The following is a 22,990-nucleotide window of genomic DNA, read 5'->3' as shown; positions in this document are numbered from 1 at the left end:
TTGTTTTGAAATGCTACAGTGCATGCATCAAGGTGCACTCCAAAGTTAAAACAATGTGAACTAATGATTGTAATTGTTAGGGATGTTGGGAATACGTTTTAAAATTAAGAACTACATTCATATTAGTATAAGCATTTCTAAATCATTTTCTAAGGCAGAAATGGTTTCTCCGATTTTATAGAGGCAATCCAAGATGGATTCTATTCATTTCCCCCCCCCCCCCCCCCCATGCAGGATTGAAGCAGGGGGTCTCTGGGGCTAAACCCCATTAATTTCAGCTCTTGGGACCCCCTGCTTCCGAAGATACTTACCGCTGTTGGTGCCGGTATCCGCTCCAGGGTTCACGGTTTGGCTGGGGCCATGGGAAAAGCAGACCGTGCGGACGCGTCCGCCTGCTGAGCGAACAGACTGCCTTAAGGCAGTGTTCGCGTCCATGCGGCGTGCGGGCACGTGTGCACAGAAGCGGGAGGGGCGCGCGTTGCGCAAGAAATCAGTTCAAACTGAGTCCTTGACGCAACAGGCCTGTCACGTGAGCGGTTTGCCCAATGAGGGAGAACCAGCTCAGTGACGCCCCCCACGGGTCAGGTAAGCGTCCACTCACTGACCAGCCTGTGCACGGGCGAAGGCACCGTGGCCCCAGCCAGCGGCTGCTTTTCAAAGCTCCCGGGCCAATAGGAAGCTGCGACCTCAGTTTCGGCTTCCTATTGGCCCACATGACGAGGAAGTGGAAAACTGCAGGAGATACCGGCACCCCCTTCAGCATTTAAGAATCTCTGGAAGCTGGGGATCCCTGGAGCAGAAATAAATGGGGTTCAGCTGAAGAGAACCCCTGCTTCAAATCTATATTAAAAAAAAAAAAGTTTGGATTGCTCCTTTAATTACAAATGGGGTTAATTGTCAAATGTGCCTACTTGTAAAGTAAGGAAGGGATTTGTTTCATGTCCCACCCTCAACAGGTGTTTCACAGATTTCCAGAGAAACATTAAAAAAAAAAAAATTAAAAAAAAAACACACACACCACATCATTCACTTCGGTTTCGACATCCCAGAAATGACAGCTGGCAGTACCCGCCGGTATAAAAGGTGTTACAGCTGCAATCCTCTTAGAAGCCAATGAGTTTAACAAAAGGTCATATCTTGTTCTCAAAGTATGTCCTGCTAGAATAAACATTTATTTTCTTAATTTCGAACATCTGAGATTACCATGGTAACCACTAGAATGCACTGGGTTCTGGGTGAAGAGATTTCAGGTTAACCTCCCGGACATGTAATATTTCAAAACACTTCCATCTCCTGAACGCATGGCATAAATTAAAAGTAAAAACAGCATCCTAAACAAAGTAAGAAAATCAACACAGCCTTATTAAAAGTCATAGCGTACTATGCCCCCTCAAGATGATGTTGCTGAGAGAGAGCGCTGCACTGGCTTCTGTCCAGGTTATTATTAGTCTTAATGCAACAGTCTACTAGGGTTTACCCAGGGCCATCTTAACAACATTAGGGGCCCCCGGGCAAAGCAGTGCACGGGGCCCTGCCTACACTGTCGCTCCCACGCGCTCACTAGCAGCCGCAGGCACCGGAAGTGCTGCACTGCTAGGCTGCAAGCGGTTGTGACGCGAGCCGGAGAGCCGGGCGGGGGGAGAGCGAGTGGAGCCGGGGTGCCGGGCGGGCGGAGAGCGAGCGGAGCCGGGGTGCCGGGCGGGGGGAGAGCGAGCGGAGCCGGGGTGCCGGGCGGGGGAAGAGCGAGTAGGGTTGCCAGGTGGCTCGTCCAAAAATACTGGACACAATGGTGAAAGGTGCGACGCCCTCGAGAATCGTTGGTGGGGAAGAATGTTATTTATAAATGACCTGACTTATCATTTGTTCTAAATCTCACTCCAAGTATTCACCAATTTGCACCAATTTATATCCTATTTCGTAAAAAATCTGGGGAGGAGTCTTGGGAGGGAGCACCCTTCCGAGGATTGTTTTAGGAAATAGAATATGAAATAGTGCAAATTGGTGCACGCTTGGAGTGAAAATTTAGAACAAATTACGTAATGGTTAGATAATTTATAAATAACTGACCTGCAGTCATACGAGCAACGGCGAGCAATATTGATCTTACTGCTCCTCCCACAAATTCCAAGATTGTTGCACCCCCTCCTCATCCTCTCTCCCCCCTTGTCCTCTCACCCTCCCACCGCCCCTTGTCCTCTCACCCTCCTACCCCCCTTTGTCCTCTCACCCCATCCCTTCATCCTCTGTTACCCCCCATCCCTTCATCCTCTCACCCCCCCCCCCCCCCTGTCATTATCAGTACAATAGCTTTCAAATTTAGACTTCAAAATCCAGCTTTAAATTGCATATTGAATCATGCCATTGAATAAGTAACCTGCTCTGCCTTCTTGGGGATGATCTGTAAGAGAGTGCTGCAGAGATTGCAATGCTGCTGTGATGGGAGCTGAGTTATGGAGCTTTTCTGAGAATTTACAATGGCGGTTATTTTTAATACATCTTGAAAATGGGAAGACTGTTAGTATAGTAAAAGAAAAGTAAGGGTGATTGTTTAATTGCTCAAAGTTGCCAGTACTGTATGTACTGTCTGTGTACACACACACACACACACACACCTCTCTGCTGCATGCTTTTCCTCCGCTCTTTGGCCCCACCCCCCAGGCTCCTGTCACCTCCCGATTGGTTGCTGTTGTGTAATTCAGCCAATCAGAAGCTGCCCAGCCCCCTAGCAGCAGCCCTGCTCTATCCCATGTCCGTTATTATCTCTCACAGGGGAACCAAATACTGGACACCTGGCAACCCTAAGAGCGTGCCGGGGTGCCGAGCGGGGGCAGAGCATTGGTGGGCACGCATGGGCCGGGCGCGTGGGGCCCCCCCCTATGCTGTGGGGCCCCGGGCAACTGCCAAGCGTGCCCATACGTTAAGATGGCCCTGGGTATACCTGATCTCGTCAGAGATATAAGCTCATATGTGATCATGTTCTTCAGACGAAGCACAGAGGTGTTATCACATGGCCAGTTTATGACTTAGCAGAGTGGTTCCCAATCACGTAATCGATAGAGTAAATGATGCAGAAAATCTGCCAGCGTCTTTATTTTTTAACACTATGCCTTCCCCCCTCGTCACTTTCTTTAGAAAGGGGAGGAGAGAGATTTTTATTAATGGAGCAATATAGTAATATTTTCTGCCCCAAAGAGCTTACAATATAAATTGTTGTTGCCTGAGGCAGGAGGTACAACGGACTTGCAGAAGGCCACAAAAAAAGCTGGCACAGGGATCACCCGATTGAAAGGTCCCTTCTTCAGTCCTTATCCACATATTTAAATACTTTTTTTATTTTTATTTTTTTAAACAAACTAGGCTATAGCTTCCAAAAGCTGAAACAAATATGGCATAGCACATAATCTTGAGGTTCTAAACGGTGAAGCACTGTTGTTTATAACTTCATTATTAATGCCCTTGAGATTGGCATAGAAAAACAAGTCTCCATCTTTGCTGATGACAACAATTATGTAAAGGAGTAAAATCAGCTCAGGCTGTAATTTCTCGCCAGAAGGACTTGGATTGACAGGAAACTTAGGCAGGTAAATGGCAGGTGAGGTTTAATACAGATAAATGTACGGTTATGCATTTGGGAAACCGGAACAAACAGGCTTCTTACAAATGAAATGGGGCAAAATTAGGTGAATCATTAATGGAGAATGGATTCAGGAGTGATTGCAGACAGCAGGTTTAGCAATAGTGTTCAATGTCAGGCAGTCGCTGCAAAGGCAAATAAGATCTTACCTTGCATTAAAAACAGGGTATGGAAGGGAAGCATGATTATTCCACTGTATAAAGCATTTTGGGCATCACACCATATTTAAAAAAAAAAAAAAACATTATGAAACTACAAAAAGTGCAGAGACGAGCCAACAAATTAATAAAGGGGATTGATAATCTGATTTATGAGGAAAGGCTAGCTAAATTAGACGTGTTTACATTAGAAAAGTAGTATCTAAAACAGGGGTGTGCAAACTTTTTTTGGAGTTTATGGAGACCGCAGTGGATGCCGTTTCAATGTTTTTGTGGTTTTTTTTTTTTGCCTTCCTCTGGATCAAAATAATGTAACTACAAATATAGGATAAGTACTGTACCCGTCATCTAAACATTTAGCACAGGTTGCACATGGACAGGTCTTTTTTCAACCTCATCTAAGTGTACTTATCCAACAAATGTTTTTGAGACAACCCATTTTACTTCTGTATTTTGGTCGGCAAGAATAGGATTCCAATTTATTCCTGTAGATTACTAAAATCTTCCAGTCTAAAATTAAGGAAACAAAAAGTCTTTGTTGAGCCCATATAAAATGGTTTATTTGCTGTATGTGATGGGTTTGTCACTTTTTTAACCCACCATAACTTATATAATGTGTGGTTGATAATTTATTCAAATGAGACCATGTTATGATTACATTTTCCAAATGTTCCCCAACTTGAATATTTATTATTACGTCTACATCGTTTGACACTACCAAGTCCAGTAATATGCCTCTCTGTTTCCTAAATTATTTGGGACACACACACACACACAGTAAGGATAAGTATTGCACGTACAAGATAAAAAAATATATATCTTTTTTTAATCTCTTAAGATAAATCATACAATAACCAGCATGGTACCAAAGACAGGAACTTGCAGTGATGAAGACCGTCGTCAGCTACTGAACCTGGTGTACATTAAGTTCTTCTCTCCAAATCAAAACATCAATCGGTAGCGTCTAGACTCCAGCCGGAGGAAAGAGGAGATCACAGAAAAAGTCTCTGGCCAGCCATGGAGTGAATAGCGTTTGTATGGCAAGGGACCTAATGCAGTCACGGGTGAGCACGCTACTAATGTGCCGATACACAATGGTAATCGTGAGGCTAAGGAGCAGCTCAACATACCGGGGCTGTAAGGTATTGCTCATCGGAAATGCCGGTTAGGCTTGAAAGAGTCCCGATCAAGGAATTACCTCCGCATGAATGGAGCAAATATCACTCCCTTAGTGGCTGGCAGCGTAGTTCAGCTGTGAAGCAGAGGGTAATATCAAGTGATGCCCCCTTCAAGCGCCAGAAAGCGCGAGGCGGCAGGCATCTTAAGAAAGCCCTTTAAACGCTGCAAGCATATAAAACACACTGCTACCAATATGCCACTGTGGAGAAAAGAGCAATATTGTAACAATGGTATAATACTCAAAAGCAAACATCCAACGCGTTTCGTAGGGGTAAACCTACCTCATCAGGGAATGATTAGCAATAAATACACTTGGTGCACATTTTTTCTTTTCACATGGTAGCAACCTTACCTGCTCACTACTCCCATTTCTTTTATGGTCTTTAGAAATAGACCAATATTCTCAGTATTTAAGATGGGTGCCTCCATGCTTACTAAACTCCCCCTTCCCCCCTCTCCACCCCCATGACCCATATCCATTTCCACCTATTCAGTCTAGTCCATTACCTTTTTTGTTTGTCCCCCTTAAAAAGTTAGATGGAAATTTTTAAACGTACTCCCTCCTAGCACAAAAGATCACTCCGTCGAGGTGCCATCCAGCTCTACTAAAAATAGCACATCTCAGAGAAGGAATCCCAATGCTAAAAAAAAAAAAAAAACCACCACCACACAACCTCCTTCCTACAGTACACTACTAAATTAGCCATGCATTACCCTCACTAGGCTCCAACTGCCTCCCTGGGGTAGCACATGGCACTGGTAGGATTTCTGAAACTACCACTATGGAGATCCTTGCCTTAAAGCAGCAGGTTTTTTTTTTTTATTATTTAATTTTCTTTCCCTTTTTATATGTGCATCAATATAATCCACACAATAAGTAATTAGCCAATCGATCGACAAAGATTCAGCTCTGGGTTTCGCTAAATGGCTGTCAGTGCAGCAGAAGAGGACCAAAGATGCAAAGTTCTGTGGGGAAGATCATGTGATCAGGCGTCACTAGATACAATTGGTGCACTGCTAGAGAGTGGGCAGGGCTCAAAAGAGGTGTGTCAGAGCTTGTTTCTAAAGAGGAAGGGGCTATGACTTTGTAAATGGTTGCTATAGAAAGAAAAAGGCTTTTTACAAATTATATATATATATATATATATATATATATATATATATATATATATATATATATATATATATATATATATATATATATATATATATATATATATATATATATATATATATATATATATATAACACACACACACACACATATATATATACACACATTTCTTTTTTTTTTAATTATTATTTATGTATTTATTTTTTTAAATGCTACAAGTATTTTCTTATAGTACAATCTGGAAACAAAAACAAACAAACAAACAAACAAAAAAAAACACACTACACCACACTTAGGATATTGCTTGGTCTGCATCTTTAAGAGTGTATCCTAGATCCCCAAAATAATTTTTTTGGACATTCCATTTTTCTTTAAAAAAAAAAAAAAAAAAAAACTTTGTTATTGGTACCGATGTATGCCAAAACCGCCTTATCAGTTCCAGCCCCACCCAACAATCTACCCAAACCGCAATGTGCCAAACTCGAGCACACAAGAGACAAGACTGTTTGGTTCATGCAGTCATCGCAACCGAATGCCCTCTCTACCCGCTTAATGATGAAGTCCCCTACAACCACACCCTGCGCAAGTCCCTAAGCATCCAGAGTCCCCTGTGTGCTGGAGGGACTATTCCCCTGGCAGCTAGAGGAAATCACTCACCAAATATCTTCACTCAACCTCCATAGATTTATTACAATGGTCACCAGGACTTGCCACTGAAGCCACCAGAAGAACAAACATCCAATGACAGATCAAAATAATTAAATCCAAAAAAGGGCTCAAATCAGATTAAAGTCAAAAATCAAAATCAAAATTAGGGAAAGGAAAATATGTGGGGAATAAAATGCATCTCACAATAAGTCCCCTTAATTTTGTTTTGATGTCATCATTTTTCGGTGCAAAACAGTTTGTCGTCATTTGTCATTCCCACCCTCGGGCAAAAAAAAAAAAATATGCTTGGTCCTGTGTATTTATTTGCTCCGTCTCCCACAATCTCCCAACACACACACGATCCCGGTGTGGGACAGTGCAGGCCAACCACACACTTGCTATAATAATGTTTAGCAGCCATGTGAAGTATTTTTTTTTTTTTTTTTTACATAAAGACAATATATCTCTCAAATGTAACATTACAATTGAGTCTCTCTACACTTGCTAGGAAATCATGTATTACAGTACGTGTGAGGGTTTATCACGAAAGTCATAGAACTTACTTTTGAACAGTGCAGTGGTGTGGTGTGTGCATTACCTAAAATGTAAACATTGCATGAAATGTCTCAATACTTAACCTAGAAGTGACTCCTGGCAGAATCTTGACCTTGCGTACCGGTATTAATTTTAACCTCATTTTGCAATTTATGCTTTAAAAAATAATTTAAAAAATAGACTATTTTTCAAATAATGATTTGGTTATGAAAAGACACTTGTCAGCAATTTACACACAATAAGTTCCTGCCCGAAAGACTGTACAAGATCTTTGGTGCAAAACATTAGATCTTCAATTTGTTCAAAATAAAAGCAGGAGCCATACTGAATTTTTGTTATGCAAACCAAGTGTAGCCTAGTGCCCTGGCTATAGCCTTCCACTGGCTCAACACAAAGTCCTGATATGAACAGGCAGTGTTGGGGTTAAACTCCTGTGGAGGGCCTAGCCTGCAATTGCAGCCTGGATGGGTACTATGTTGCCAAACCATCAGTTGGAGTGTCATACCTGAGGAGGGTACTGACTGGGTCACATGTATATGGTGTGATTCCCGTCAGTACCTGGACCTGCCCTGTTATGGGGCAGCGTTACAAGCCCTTCCCCCCGGGTATAAAAGCACACACTCCACCAAATTGAGTGTGGTTGGTGTGTCTTCCCTCCCTCAGAGTGGGAGTGTTCCCCTCATCCCATCAGGGGGTGAGGAAGTTTAGGAAGGATGCTTGGGGCCTCAAGCCCTGGGTATCTGCTCCAGGGATTGTGGAGGATGCCATGCTGTGCACAGAATAAAGACTCAGTTATACCAACAATGATGTGTAGTCTTTGGAGGAGAGTTGCCTATGGGGACCATCCTGGATGAAAGCGCTGCAACCTAGGAGGAAAAGACTGCCCTGTTGCTTCTCCCACACGACACCAGCAGAGGTCCTCAGGCCGTCTGTACCACACAGGTGAGCTCACAACACCAGAGAAACACCCAGATCTCCCGTGGAATGGATGGGGAGTGGGGGGGGGGGAAGAGAACAGGTTCTACATTTGGAGGTGCTGCTGAGATGAGCAACAGGGGCAGCTTAATTTGGATGGAAATATATGTTGCAGGAGAAGTGAATGGGGGCCATTCAACGTATCCAGGCCATTATTCGCAGCTGTTTGCTACCGTGATACCCCAGGATGGTATCCGTTCACTATGCAAACACCACTGCTTCCGCATGAGGTGTCTGACCCACATTGTATCAAGGCCATCTGTTTACCTTGTCTGGGACACTTAATGCAAGATCTGAGAGGTGCTTGAAACACACCGTATCAGTGCCAGCTCCCTTCACTTTCGAACGACGGAGAGGTGCTTGAAACACCATATCGTGCCAGGTGTCACAGATAAGTATGTCTACCGGAGATATGACTTGCAAGACAGCACCCCCACTTTGGACTCTCTGGTACCTTTATTTGTTACACGTTCCAGGTCTGAGATGTGAATGACCATCAAGGTATCAGCCGAGGGCACGCTGCAGCACATGCCCCAGAGGGATATGACTTGAAAGACAGTACCCCGCGATAGGACTGCAGCGTGTGCTCAAATCTGTGCTAGATCCGCAAGTGGGATAGGATGCTCAACCGAGGATATGACTTGAAAGACCGCATCCCCACATGGGGACTGCTTGCAGTTGGGGAGGAATATAGTGCCTGTGGAGTATGCCAGCCACTGTGGCCTCTTGAAAAATAGCACCCCCAAGATGGAGCTCATTGCAGGCACTGAGGAGCAGAGTTCAGGGTCCCTGTGGAGGATACTCGAGTCTAATCGCGGTTCCCGCCTAACACCAGAGGGACGGCGTGGTGAGTTGCAAAATGCAAGTTCATAGTTTGCAGAATATCTGGGATTGGCACCAAAATCCCTAGCCGTGCCCCTGCTATGTCAATTGGAACTCCTGATTTCACCAGAGGAAGGAGTCTAAGGACCAACGGCTCAGTGTGGGGTGTGGCTGCATGTGAAGCCTGCCAAAGCTCAGAAGCACGTGTTGACCAGCACAGAGACTTAAATCCAAACTGTCCTCGCTTCTACCATCATGGATAAGCTCCCCCACCAAAGATGTGCGTTGCCCGAAGGCATACTAATGATGTGGGACAGGGAAGAGAAGTTCCTGCATTACGTCTGCCTTATTTGCAGTTGTCTGGGAGGCGAGATAGGAGATGACGCCCGTCGCCAATAGTGTGATGTAGCCTACCTGCAACCTTGGCTGCGGGCCCATAACCGACCTATATCGGCCTTATCCCCAGCGGAGGTGCGGAGTCTGGTCACTCTGATTCGTAAACTCCAGTTGCCAGCGGAGAATACATCTGCAGACGCAGATAGGAACTACCTAACTATCTTGTCTGACCTCTTCCACCCTGGCCACAACGTTCCCAGCATTGTACTTTGTCGGGAGTACTACAACCCCAGCCCTCAGGAGCAGAGTTCCTGGGTGCTCACCACTTCTGGGATCAGCAGAAGGTGAGCACCAAAAAGGTAATACTCTTCAATTTTTATTATTATTAGCAGTGGTGTGCTGCTTATACCCACCTTTTTCACTAGCACCACTTCCAAGAGAGCGGTGTTTTCAGCCCAGCGGAGCCACGAAAACCAAGGGAGGACTTGCCTGTTTCCACGCTGGCCAGCATGAGAGGTCCCGAGTCCTTCTCTTTCACCCTGGAGTCGTTGCCCAGCTGTGCCCACGTGGAAGAGCCACTCTCCCCTCTGCATCCCGTGACCGATTTCCAGTGTGAGGTAACCCCGACGTGATCCCAGCATCCAGGCGGACGGTCGGCGAGGGTGCGTCCATTATCAAGGTACCGGACGGTGCCTCCATCGCTCCCGATGTAACGATAGTCTCCACAGATCCGGCGCCAGATAACTACCCGGCAGTGGTGATCCAGGATATAGATCCGGCATGGGTGGCTGGACATGAGAAACCTACCGCTTCCTACAGCGGCACCAGGCCCAAGTCCGCGCGGAAGCCTACGTGGCCACCGCTGAAGAGCATGTGGAGGAATATCTATGACTTGAGCGGGCCGTGAGCGTGCTTCAGTCCCACAGACCGATGCAGAGGCATCCCTGATCATACACTGGCGACACACTTTATTCGAGCTCGGCTAGTCCCACGAATTCGGGTATACCCGGGTGTATTGAGGTTTGTGACTGTTTTCTGCCCGAGTGCATTGAGGTATTTTCCAAGCAGGGATTGAAGCATTTTATTCCTGCTGGCTGCAATACTGCACAGCATATATATATATACTGCATTACAATTCATGAATTTATGCCATCTGGTAGACACGCGAAGCATTGCAGCCTATTAAATCCTAATCATTATCATTTAACAGATCAGCCGCCCGTCAGCCAGGCATGAACCCAGGCTGGGAAGGCAAACGCAACGGGGCTTGTCAGAGGTGAGGAGCGGCGCATTCCAGGTATCTGCCAGGTACATACTGGGTATTTGCTCGAATAAAGTGTGTCGGTGCAGTAGTAGCGGCCGGTACTACTTCTGTTGCTGCTTCTCCAACTCATCCGGCGCTGCCGGTGGGGGTTATTCCCGCTGACGGCATCGTTCAACGGAATCTTCCGAGTGACACTCCTCCTCTGGTGAGTACTTCCGCAGTCCAACCTGTGCTGTTGCCGTGCCGGGAGTGAGATCAATTGCTGGTTAAGGCCAGTACCGAGGCTGTGGACCCCGAGCCTCGGGGCCTGAAAGACCGGACCGGGGACTGTAATGTCCAAAGCCGCTTTTATTCATGCAAGCTGGTCACGCTATGTAGCGGAGTGTGATCCACTTGAATTATACTATTTTTCTGCTGACCAGGATGGGGTTCAGGACACTTTTTTCTCCAGGTATGGAGGTGGCTGATACTAAGCCAGTCCTGGACAAAAATGTGCCAGCCCAATCCCCCACTGCCCGCCACCTGCCCAGAGACTCCTGCCCTAAGTAACAAGTATCGCCCCCTGTCCCCTCGGTTACAGATCACCTACCATGCCTGTGGCACACCAAGTGTAATGTTGGAAATGTATATAAAAACCTGTCTGTTTCTTCCGAGGCTAATGATGTGTACCAATGGTGGGATCCCATGTTTCAGGGGTACGTGCCTCACTTGGGTAAAACTCGATTTGTGTTTGCACGGGACGACAGAGTAGCACACTGGTGGGAGGAAGGGAAATATACCCCAGAACAAGCTGCAGAAATTATGCGCCATTACAATAGTTGCCTGGAGATGGGGCAGAGGGTTATTTAGAAATGGAGGTTAAGCAAGTAACCCTCGTTAGATACTACTATGTGTAGGGATCACTACTATAAGCCACTTATCGCCGCTTTTCGCAATGTTCATAAACTCGTGCAATTCTAGTAGCCGCGAATAGGTTATCGAAGCCTATCGCGGCTCTAGAATAGCAATTTTCTCCCCATATCCAAACGCCAGGAAAAGTTGGCGTGAGGGTGGTGAGAAGCTGCGATGAGCGGCGAGACGGGACTTAGACTCAGATTGATGCCGGGGGTCTCCGGAGCTAATAACCGTTAATATTAGCACCAGAGACACCCGGCATGAATCCGATGCATGAAAAATGCATTTTACAAGCAACTTCATTACCTTAGCGGCTAACCGTCATGGCAATGAAGGGGTTAAACACCAGTGCCATGCTTGTGGGTAGCGGGAGGTGGTTGAAGGTGGTATTTGGCCCCTGGTGGTTGTTTAGGGCTTGCGGGTGGACTTTACCGAAGCGGTATTAACCGCTAAGGGTAATGAAGGGGTTAACCCCTCCCGCTACTCCCCCGTTATTCCTAAACACCCATCCTTGGGGCTGCTACCCCCTTCACCCACCCCCGCAATAAAATACACACAACAGCCCTACTATCCACCTCCTAAGCCCCCAATAAACATTACAATATTTAATAAAACAATACACAACCCACCCACCCCGTGCTCCCACATTAAAAAAAAAAAATGTGGTTTTAAACCACACAGGATTAATACCACAGGCTAGCAGGGGTCCCCTGGTGGCCCTGATGGGTGTCCGCAGGCCCCAGTGCACCCCGGGGGGTACCCACGGGTGTCTGGGGGTCCTTGGGTGGAACCCACGGGAGGTCGTTGTTGGCTACTGGTTATAATTAATTGTTTTGTTGGTTAGTGTTTTTATGTAATTGGTTGGCTAGTGCTTGTATTTATTTCATTTGTTGGCTAGTGTTTTGATTTATTGAATGGGGTTGATTAGCTGCTTGCGTATGTTTGATTATTGTTTATTTTTGGCCTTCATGTAATTTGATTAGGTGCCCATTGAGTGGTATAGTGGTTTATCATGCCCATATTATATGGGTATGATGTACCACTATGCCACTCCGTGGATACAGGAAAGGAATAGTTGGTCCGGGGTGGGTGGTTAGACCTCCCGGGTGGGTAGCGGGGCAGGGTCGGTTAACCCCTTAAATTACTATGGCGGTTATTAACCGCTAAGGTGATTAAGGGGCTAGGGGCCATTAGAATGTAGTCTGTCTAGCAATGGAGGACATGAACCTGCAGTAAGCCAACGAGGACGCCCTTCACATTGGCAGGGATAAGCAGAACGTTTTTTAATTACTTTATTTATGCTGCATGGCTAATGTGTTTAATAATGGGCAAATAATCTATTATCCATATCTGGATAATAGTTATTTTGCCCATTACTGTGTTTGTTGGGGGGGGGGGGAGTGAGAAGGTTTATTTATTGAAATGTAGGCCATGTTTTTTTTTAATACAAGAATGGTACCACAGGCCAGGGAGGACCCACTGGGACCACCCGAGGACGCTAACGGGGACCACCCGAGGACCCACAGACCCCCATGGGAACCACCCGAGGGCCCCCAGACCCCCATGGAAACCACCTGGAGGCCTGGCAGGGGCCTAGCAGGGGCTACCCAAGGGCCCCCAGACACCCGTGGGTACCCCCCAGTGTGCACTGTGGGGCATGCGGACACCCTTCGGGACCACCGCTGTCCTGTGGTATTAATCCGGTGTGTAAAAAAATAAATCATGGTTTTATGTGGGGGCACAGGGGGGGGGTGGCTTGTGTATTGGCGTTTATTAGATATTGTCATGTTTATTGGGGCCAAGAGGTGGGTAGTGGGGCAGCTGTGTGTATTTGTGTTTATTGTAAGTAGCGGGGGTGGGTGAAGGGGGTAGTAGCCCCAAGGATGGGTGTTTATGCCTACCGGGTGGGTAGCGGGAGGGGTTAACCCCTTCATTACCTTAGCTGTATTAACCGCTACGGTTATGAAGGGGTTAACTACACCCGCAAACCCCCCACGAGGCCTAAACAACCATCAAGGACAAAATACCAGCTTCACCAACCCCCGCTACCCAAAATAAACATGGTACTGGTGTTTAACCCCTTCATTGCGCAAGCAAGAGAGCGATTCTTCATGGTGGAACCATCCCACGTAGAGACTTCGCTGACATCATCGCTGGATCAACGGATCTATTTCTATCTATCTTCCGGCCATACTCGGGTGTAGGCGCACCTGGGCAGGTACTACAAGTGCACCAACGATAACATCATCTGTTCTTGTGGGCAGCGCGGTCACACACATTTGGGTGGGCTCATTCCTGTGGACACCAGGGAGCTTAGGTGCCCAGGAGCACCTCAGTACTGTGTGGACATATGTATCAGGTGTGGACATTGGTTGAGGACACTGCGGGGTTACGGCCCTGCGAGGCCTAGTTGGTGGGGACATGGTAGTATTGTTCCTTATATTATGCTCACAGTAAACGGTTATCCTCATTAGTGTGTGTGTACTGTATTGGGTTCTGTCACAGGGTTATCCCACATAGTAGGATCCCGTGCAGGTGGCGCTGTCACCAGACGGATCAGACTCACCCCAGGCTCCCAGCAACGGAGGCCCAGGCCTCCTGTGAGCCGCAGGTAACGCACCACATACACGGTAGCCGCCATATCTCCCAAAGGGGTGGGGGAAAGTGCGCTACAATTGCATATACTGGAATCAATGTTTAACTAACTATCAGAGGTCAGAGTATGTTTCTAGCCATTACGATTAGATTATTATCCAACTAGAGCTTTTTGGTTGTTACAGTTCAAGAATTCTCAAAATCGGTCTACAAACCAGAATAATGTCTTCCAACAGCCCCCTTTATACAGCTCTCTGCTGAGCATTATAGCTTGTCTATAGCTTCCAATCAGTGATAAACGTGGGTAATTATTAAACCGCTTGAGATCCAGGTCCAATATTTTTAATGTGCATGAACAATAAATATATTTAAATTTCTTTTCCCATACTTTATATATAAAAACTTCTAAATATTCAACAGTCCATACAACCTCTCACACTACTGACCGTATATTATGTGGGCTGTTTTCCCCCCAAAGAGCGCTGAATGTGTGTGTCCCCCTGCTCAAGACACAAGAGGCATCTATTCCTACACCTGTAATTTGTTGCTCAGGGAAGGAGAAACAGACCAGCTTCCCACATTTTCTTTATTACAGCACCAGTGCCTCTTTGGATTTTGTGGTACTAGATATGAAGCAGGGAGTCTCCAGAGCTGAACAGTGTCGATTTCAGACCCGGGAACCCACTACTTCCCAAGATCCATACCTCTAAAGTGGCTGCCGTTAGCAGCCCTGGCTGGGCACAAGATATGGGGTTTAAAAGGTCCTGTAGGCCAATAGGAAGCAGCTATGTCATCCCTTGGCCCATGAGACGTAGGACCTTTTAACTAAACAGATACCGGCAGCATCTTTAGAGGCAAGTAGCTCGGTGAGCAAGGGTCCCAAGATTTGAAATTAACATGGATCAGCTCCGGAGACCTCATGCTACCTACCTTTGAGGGATAGATTCTCCTCCCCCCCACCCCAAATACAGATGTTTTAACTACTTTAGCTAAAGCGTGATAATATTTAGACTCAACATGTCAAAAGCATCAATCCAACCTTCAGTACCATTGAATTAAAAAAAAAAAAAAAAACACGCCAAAGGCTGCAAAATGGCACGTTACTGATCTCCACTTTGCCTTTGTCACAAAACCCTTAAATATGAAGGATAGATTACACACACACACACACACACACACACACACACACACACACACACACACACACCACACACACACAATTTGTGAAACTACCAAAGAAAACCATGTGTACAGGGTTATTGGAGTCGAAGTCCACCCGTCAACCTCACTCACCATTCTTAGTCTGCTGTTCCATGATACAGATACCTGCACCATCTTCTCATATCCTGCAAAAATACATTTAAAACTCTAGCTCCGACATACAAATCCCTCAAAGACACTGCCCCCCAACCCTTCCATCTCAGCTCTCTTCTCCAAATACTACCCTAAACCCGCACTCTAGTCTGCCCATGACATTCACCTCTCCTCCCTTGTTACCGCCTCTCACTCTCGCCTACTGAACAAAAATTAAGTTAGTTTCCCAGAGTCGCCCCCAGACCTATAAAAAAAAAAAAAAAAATTTTTTTTTTAAAAAGAAGCAAAGTTTTCAGGAATCCCGAAACCACCAATGACTCCCTCCACCCAAACACTACCAGCTGTGAGGCTGGACCAAACTTGATTCTGTATATGTTGACGCTTTATTTATAGACAAGAAGAATTCAAGCAAATGCCCTCAGTGTACTTAGTTTATACAATGGTGCCTGGATTCTAGAGCTTTCACAAGAGGCAGCATGACAAAGGGTCACTTATCCAACTGAAACACTGCTGATTTGCAAAGAGGAAGCTGTCACCATCTGTAAACACACAGTGCATGAAGGTATTGTGAAAGCGACCAGGAAAAGAGCTGGAGGTGACACGAGCCATCAGTGAAAACTCATTTTCTAAGAAAGTGCAGGATTACTCCTACAGCATTTTGCTTCATCAACATACCCAAACTCCTTCAGCTGCAAAAGCAGCAGACTACCCACTGTTCAAAGAGCTACACAGAAGGTCTCTGAATCAGAGTGACTAATGTCATAAGAAATATTTCTGTTTACCAATTACTAAAACATGTAACTTTTTTTTTTTTTTTGGCGGGCTGTAAGGAATACATAGCATCAATTCCGAAATGTAGTCAAGAACATAGCCACTAATTGCCATAGCAAAGGCAATTTCTACAACAGTCAACAATATAACCAAACATTTAAATGTGATTGCATCATGAAGAATATTAATGATAATAATTTATTATTATTATTAATCTCCTAAAAATTACTCCTGCAGTTAATGAAGAAAGAAAGAGAGTGCTGCGTAATTGCAAACATTTTTCAATTGAAGCCAACGCAAGTAGTAAGCAGGGAACAGTTTAAATGGGCTACATGAAGACATTCCTCAGAATTTTCCATTAGCCTTAGCACTCGTTGCAGACTTATTTTCCTTTCCTTTGGCTGCAAGTGTAAAATTATTAGAAAATAAAGTGATTGTTTCCTACAGATTCCATTGTTTGAAGCGACTACCAAACATAACAGTTCCAAGACAGACATGTCCATTAATTAGGGTGACCAGATTTACAAAAGTAAAAACCGGGACACCATAAAAAAAATTGTTTATAGAAACAAATAATATCACCAACTGCGCCCCTTCTCCTTTGTCTCTCTACCCCGCTCTGTCCCGCCCTTCTTTCACACACACCCCTTTCTCTCTCCCTCCCCCCATATCCCTCTATTCTCGTTCTCCCCACCCCTACATTCTCATTCCACCCTTCCCTGTCTCTCTCCCCCCCATTCTCTCTCCCCCCTCCCCCCCATTCTCTCTCCCCCCTCCCCCCATTCTCTCTCCCCCCCCCATTCCCCCCCCCATTCTCTCTTCCCCCCCCCTCTCTCTTCCCCCCCCTCTCTCTTCCCCCCCCCTCTCTCTTCCCCCCCCCCTCTCTCCCCCCCCCTCTCCCCACATTCTATCCCTCTCTCTCTCTCCCAATTCTCTCCCTCTCTCCCAATTCTCCTCCCTCTCCCAATCTCTCCCAATTCTCTCCCTCTTCCCCCCCCCCTCCCCTCTCCCCCCCCTCTCCTCTCCTCTCCCCCCTCTCATTCTGTGTCTCTCCTCAATTTTCTGTCTCTCTCCCCCCCATTCTGTCTCCCCCCTATTCTCTCTGTCTATCTCCCCTCCATTCTCTGTCTCAATCCCCCATTCTCTGTCTCAATCCCCATTCTCTGTGTCTCCCCCCCATTCTCTCTCCCCTCCATTCTCTGTGTCAATCCCCCCATTCTCTGTGTCTTCCCCCATTCTCTGTGTCTCCCCCCATTCTCTGTCTCAATCCCCCCATTCTCTGTGTCTTCCCCATTCTCTGTGTCTCCCCCCCCCATTCTCCTCTCTCCCCCATTCTCTCTCCCCCCCCCCCCATTCTCTGTGTGTCTTCCCCCATTCTCTGTGTCTCCCCCCCCCCATTCTCTCCCCCCCCCCCCATTCTCTCGCTCTCTCCCCCCATTCTCTCGCTCTCTCCCCCCATTCTCTCCCTCTCCCCCCATTCTCTCCCTCTCCCCCCATTCTCTCCCTCTCCCCCCATTCTCTCCCTCTCCCCCCATTCTCTCCCTCTCCCCCCATTCTCTCCCTCTCCCCCCCATTCTCTCCCTCCCTCTCCTCTCCCCCATTCTGTGTCTCCTCCATTTTCTGTCTCTCTCTCCCCCATTCTCTGTCTCTCTCCCCTCCCTCATTCTCTGTCTCTCCCCTCCATTCTGTCTCTCCCCTCCATTCTCTGTCTTCCCCAATTCTGTGAAACCCCCATTCTCTCTCTCACACCTCCCCCCCCCCCCCATTCTCTCTCTCTACCCTCCATGCTCCTCCCCCCCCATTCTCTGCCTCTCTCCCACCACCCCCTATTCTCGTCTCTCTCTCCCCTCCATTCTGTTTGTCCTCTCCCCCACCCCCATTCTGTGTCTCTCTCTCCCCTCCATTCTGTCTCTCTCCCCCCCCCCCTTTCTGTCTCTCCTCCATTTTCTGTCTCTTTCCCCTCCATTCTCTGTCTCTCTCCCGCCATTCTTTGTGTCTCTCTCCCTCCCCCCCACACTCTGTGCCCCTCTTCCCATGCTGTGCCCCTCACATGCTGTGCCTCTCTCCCCACACTGTCTTCCTCCCATCCTGTGCCTGTGCCTCTCCTCATGCTGTGCCTGTGTGTGTGTCTCTCTCTCTCTGCTCTCCTCATGCTGTGCCTGTGTGTGTGTCTCTCTCTCTGCCTCTCCCATGCTGTGCCTGTGCGTGTCTCTCTGTGTCTCTCCCCATGCTGTGCCTGTGTGTGTCTCTCTCTCTGCCTCTCCTCATGCTGTGCCTGTGTGTGTGTCTCTCTCTTTCTGCTATCCTCATGCTGTGCCTGTGTGTCTCTCTCTCTCTCTGCCTCTCCTCATGCTGTGCCTGTGTGTCTCTCTCTCTCTGCCTCTCCTCATGCTGTGCGTCTCTCTCTCTCTGCCTATTCTCATGCTGTGCCTGTGTGTCTCTCTCTCTGCCTCTCCTCATGCTGTGCCTGTGTGTCTCTCTCTCTGCCTCTCCTCATGCTGTGCCTGTGCCTCTCTGCCCCCCCCCCCATTGTGTGAGTGAGTGTGTCCCATTCTGGACCATACCTGCATGGGTGGGGGAAGCCATCTTGAGCCCTGGCAGCAGACACCGGAAGTTCTCACTGACACTTCCGGGTCTCACTGCTGGGGCTCCGCAGTTCAGACCCGGCCCCTGCTCTCCTCCATGCATTGCCTGCTCTCTGCTGCCCCCCCCCCCCCCTGCTCTGATGGTCAAAAGCGGAACAGCCACAAAAAAACCGGAACATTTTACAGTATGCAGGGCAGCCGGGCAGACTAAAAAATCGGGACAGAGACTAAAAAGCCGAGACAGAGGTTAAAAAAAACGGGACTGTCCCAGCTAAACCGGGACACCTGGTCACCCTACCATTAATGCTGAATTCGAGAGGCAATCACAGGATTTAAAAAAAAAATACTTTATTTGTATGTAGGGTGACCAGATTTTCAGGAGAAGTACACAGAGCGCAAGAACTCCTCTCGTGGGTAAATGGTAGTTCACAGGAATCAGATCAACATGTATTAAAAGAGAAAAAATCATGGTACAATAGAGTTTAATAAACAAACAAATCCTTAGAGCAGTGAGCTCCAGTACACTCACATGCTCCACGATCATAAAAGGCAGTGTAACCAACTCAGGGTTAGGAGCGACGCCAATAATACAGCAAATACAGCTACACACGAATTCTCTGGGTAGGATCAGTCTCATCCGCATCCGAACAGCGTCTGACGTCACAGGACTTCCTCAGCTCTCCTCCAATGGTAAGGGAGGTGGCAGGCTACGGAGTCAGCATCAGCGCTAAGGTCTTTACAGCGGGAGAACAGCTGGTTCACAGAAAACGGCAAGAGGCTCCACACAGCTCACTAATCACTGCGCAATTGCAAATAACCCTACGCGTTTCATCCGGGTATTCGGACTTCTTCAGGGGTGGATACACATGTGACAGCCTCTGAACCAATCAATGGCCAGGTCACTTGCGATGTCGCTGCAAAGCGAAATATAACTTTCGTGGGTGGCGACTGTGGCGGGTGACGTCATCCATCGCGTCGTTGTTGCGCGCACTATAAGCGCAGCCTTACTCCCTCTTTTCCTCACTCACTCACCTCTCACCTCGCCCCTACCTTCCGTCTATTACCCCACTCACTCCCCCCAAAAAATGCATACCAAAAAACCCCACCCCGCAATACATAATAAAAATACCTGCCCCCACCAATACATATTATAAAGACGCCCGCCTCCCCGATACATATTTTAAAAAATTGGGCCGCACAGGTAAAATCATTATCATCATCATATACCCACCCCCTGCATCTCCCATGTCTCCCCCCTGCCTCCCATCTCTCCCCCCCCTGCATCTCCCATCTCTCCCCCCCTGCATCTCCCATCTCTCCCCTCTCCATCTACCATCTCTCCCCCCCTGCATCTCCCATCTCGCCCCCCCTGCATCTCCCATCACTCCCCCCCTGCATCTCCCATCACTCCCCCCCCGCATCTCCCGTTTCTCCCCCCCCCCCCCTGCATCTCCCACCTCGCAATACATAATAAAAATACCTGCCCCCGCCAATACATATTATAAAGACGCCCGCCTTCCCGATACATATTTTAAAAAATTGGGCCGCACAGGTAAAATCATCATCATCATATACCCATATGCATCTCCATCTCTCCCCCCACATCTCCCGTTTCTCCCCATCCCCCGCATCTCCCATTTCTCCCCCGCATCTCCCCCGCATCTCCCCCGCACCTCCCGTTTCTCCCCCGCACCTCCCGTTTCTCCCCCGCACCTCCCGTTTCTCCCCCGCACCTCCCCCGCTTCTCCCCCGCATCTCCCGCATCTCCCGTTTCTCCCCCGCATCTCCGTTTCTCCCCCGCATCTCAGTTTCTCCCCCGCATCTCCCGTTTCTCCCCCGCATCTCCCGTTTCTCCCCCGCATCTCCCGTTTCTCCCCCGCATCTCCCCCGCATCTCCCGTTTCTCCCCCGCATCTCCCGTTTCTCCCCCGCATCTCCCCCGCATCTCCCGTTTCTCCCCCGCATCTCCCGTTTCTCCCCCTCCCCCGCACCTCCCATTTCTCCCCCGCACCTCCCGTTTCTCCCCCGCATCTCCCCCGCATCTCCCGTTTCTCCCCCGCATCTCCCGTTTCTCGTTTCTCCCCCGCATCTCCCGTTTCTCCCCCGCATCTCCCGTTTCTCCCCCGCATCTCCCCCGCATCTCCCCCGCATCTCCCGTTTCTCCCCCGCATCTCCCGTTTCTCCCCCGCATCTCCCCCGCATCTCCCGTTTCTCCCCCGCATCTCCCGTTTCTCCCCCTCCCCCGCACCTCCCATTTCTCCCCCGCACCTCCCATTTCTCCCCCGCACCTCCCATTTCTCCCCCGCATCTCCCCCGCATCTCCCGTTTCTCCCCCGCATCTCCCGTTTCTCCCCCGCATCTCCCGTTTCTCCCCCGCATCACCCGTTTCTCCCCCTCCCCCGCATCACCCATTTCTCCCCCTCCCCACCCATTTCTCCCCCTCCCCCCCATCTCCCATTTCTCCCCCTCCCCCCATCTCCCATTTCTCCCCCTCCCCGCATCTCCCATTTCTCCCCCTCCCCGCATCTCCCATTTCTCCCCCTCCCCGCATCTCCCATTTCTCCCCCCCCCCCGCATCTCTCCCCCTCTCCCCCCCGCATCTCTCCCCCTCCCCCCCCCGCATCTCTCCCCCTCCCCCCCCGCATCTCTCCCCCTCTCCCCCCCCCTCTCCCCCCCCGCATCTCTCCCCCTCTCCCCCCCCCGCATCTCTCCCCCTCTCCCCCCCCGCATCTCTCCCCCTCTCCCCCCCCGCATCTCTCCCCCTCATCTCTCCCCCTCCCCCCCCACCCCCCCGCATCTCCCATTTCTCCCCATCTCCCATTTCTCCCCTCCCCCCCCACATCTCCCATTTCTCCCCCCACTGCACCTCCCTTGCATCTCCCATGTCTCCCCCCGGGCCCCACTGCATCTCCCATGTCTCCCCCCATATGCCTACCTCAGGGGTCTGGGGTTCGGCGGAGGTGACTGCGGAGGCGGGTTCAGATAGGAGACGGCAAGCTGTGGCACGCGCTCACTAGCAGCACTCCTAGCGAGCGGCTGGGGTGCCGGTCCAGAGGAGAGCCGGGGACGGTGGGGAGAGCCGGGGACCAAGGGGAGAGCCGGAGTGCCGGGACCGGAGGGAGGGAGAGCCGGGGACCGGGAGGAGGGCCGGATTGCCGGGGAAGGGCTGGAATGCCGGGGGAGGGAGAGCCGGGGAAGGGCTGGAGTGCCGGGGGAGGGAGAGCCGGGGAAGGGCTGGAGTGCCGGGGGAGGGAGAGCGGGCAGCCAGGCGGTCACCCCTGCGCCTTTTTTTTTTTTTTTTTTACAAAGCCACGCCCCCCGGCATCTTCCTACCTTCAGCCAATCCCCCGCGGCCTGGCATTCAAAGCCCCGCCCCCGCATCCTCCATCCAATCCCCTGCAGCCCGGCGGCAGAAAATACTCACCGGCCGGGCTGCCGCATCCTCCTCCTCGCCGCCGCACAGGCTAAAAAACGGGACCATTGAGAAAACCAGGGACATTTCCGGTACGGACCCGCAACAGCACTGAAAAAAAACGGGACTGTCCCGCCAAACTGGGACGTATGGTCACCTTTGTATAACACTTAACACTGACCCGTATCCTTTGTATACTACACGGCTCCAGAAAGATCTGCTCACATGTTTTTTTTTGTGGTGAGTGACAGAAGAAAAATGGCTGCGACTTATTCCATGTGAAATATTGGTCTGTCTTTTCATATGGAAGATTTATGAAATCTATTAAGAAGATTTGATAGATTTAGGTCCATATTTGGCAAACAGTGCTATTGGAAGACACCATACAGCCCACTTACGTGAATAAACCAGGTGTGTTATGAAATAGCACTGCTTAATTCCTCAAATATGCCACTGCTATAAGTCCAGGTTAGCCGGTACTGCACATTTCAATTGATCAGCTAAAATATGCAGAAAACCGCTTTATGCGAGCTTTCTCCAAGACCATGTCCGTCTGACTGGATTATGTGGATGTTGCTGATTTTTCAGTCACACACCCCAAACTGCAGCTGGTGTAATATATTCCTTACCATTGGATATGGTTAGTTGAAGCTTCTTCTGATCTTGAAATCCTCTCTGTATCCGTAAGGTGGCCCACTATTTACAAAGAAAAAAACAAAAACATAAATACACAGA

General features: G+C 48.8%; 1 protein-coding gene across 2 annotated transcripts in view; it reads right to left on the bottom strand.

Moving 5' to 3' along the window:
* GPAT3 (glycerol-3-phosphate acyltransferase 3) overlaps window positions 1-22,990 on the bottom strand; it is a 60,647-nt gene that overhangs the window by 22,896 nt on the left and 14,761 nt on the right. The window contains exon 2 of one of the 2 annotated variants that reach the window (XM_075605696.1): window positions 22,885-22,951. The exons of the other annotated variant lie outside the window; for it this stretch is intronic. Coding sequence (XP_075461811.1) covers window positions 22,885-22,951 — 67 coding nt within the window. The remainder of the gene's footprint in view (window positions 1-22,884; window positions 22,952-22,990) is intronic. 2 annotated transcript variants of the gene reach the window in all.

Source organism: Ascaphus truei, chromosome 1 (assembly GCF_040206685.1).
Source record: "Ascaphus truei isolate aAscTru1 chromosome 1, aAscTru1.hap1, whole genome shotgun sequence".
NCBI classification, from domain to species: domain Eukaryota; kingdom Metazoa; phylum Chordata; class Amphibia; order Anura; family Ascaphidae; genus Ascaphus; species Ascaphus truei.
Note: the sequence above shows the minus strand (reverse complement) of the source record. Positions and strands in the feature narration are given on the sequence as shown.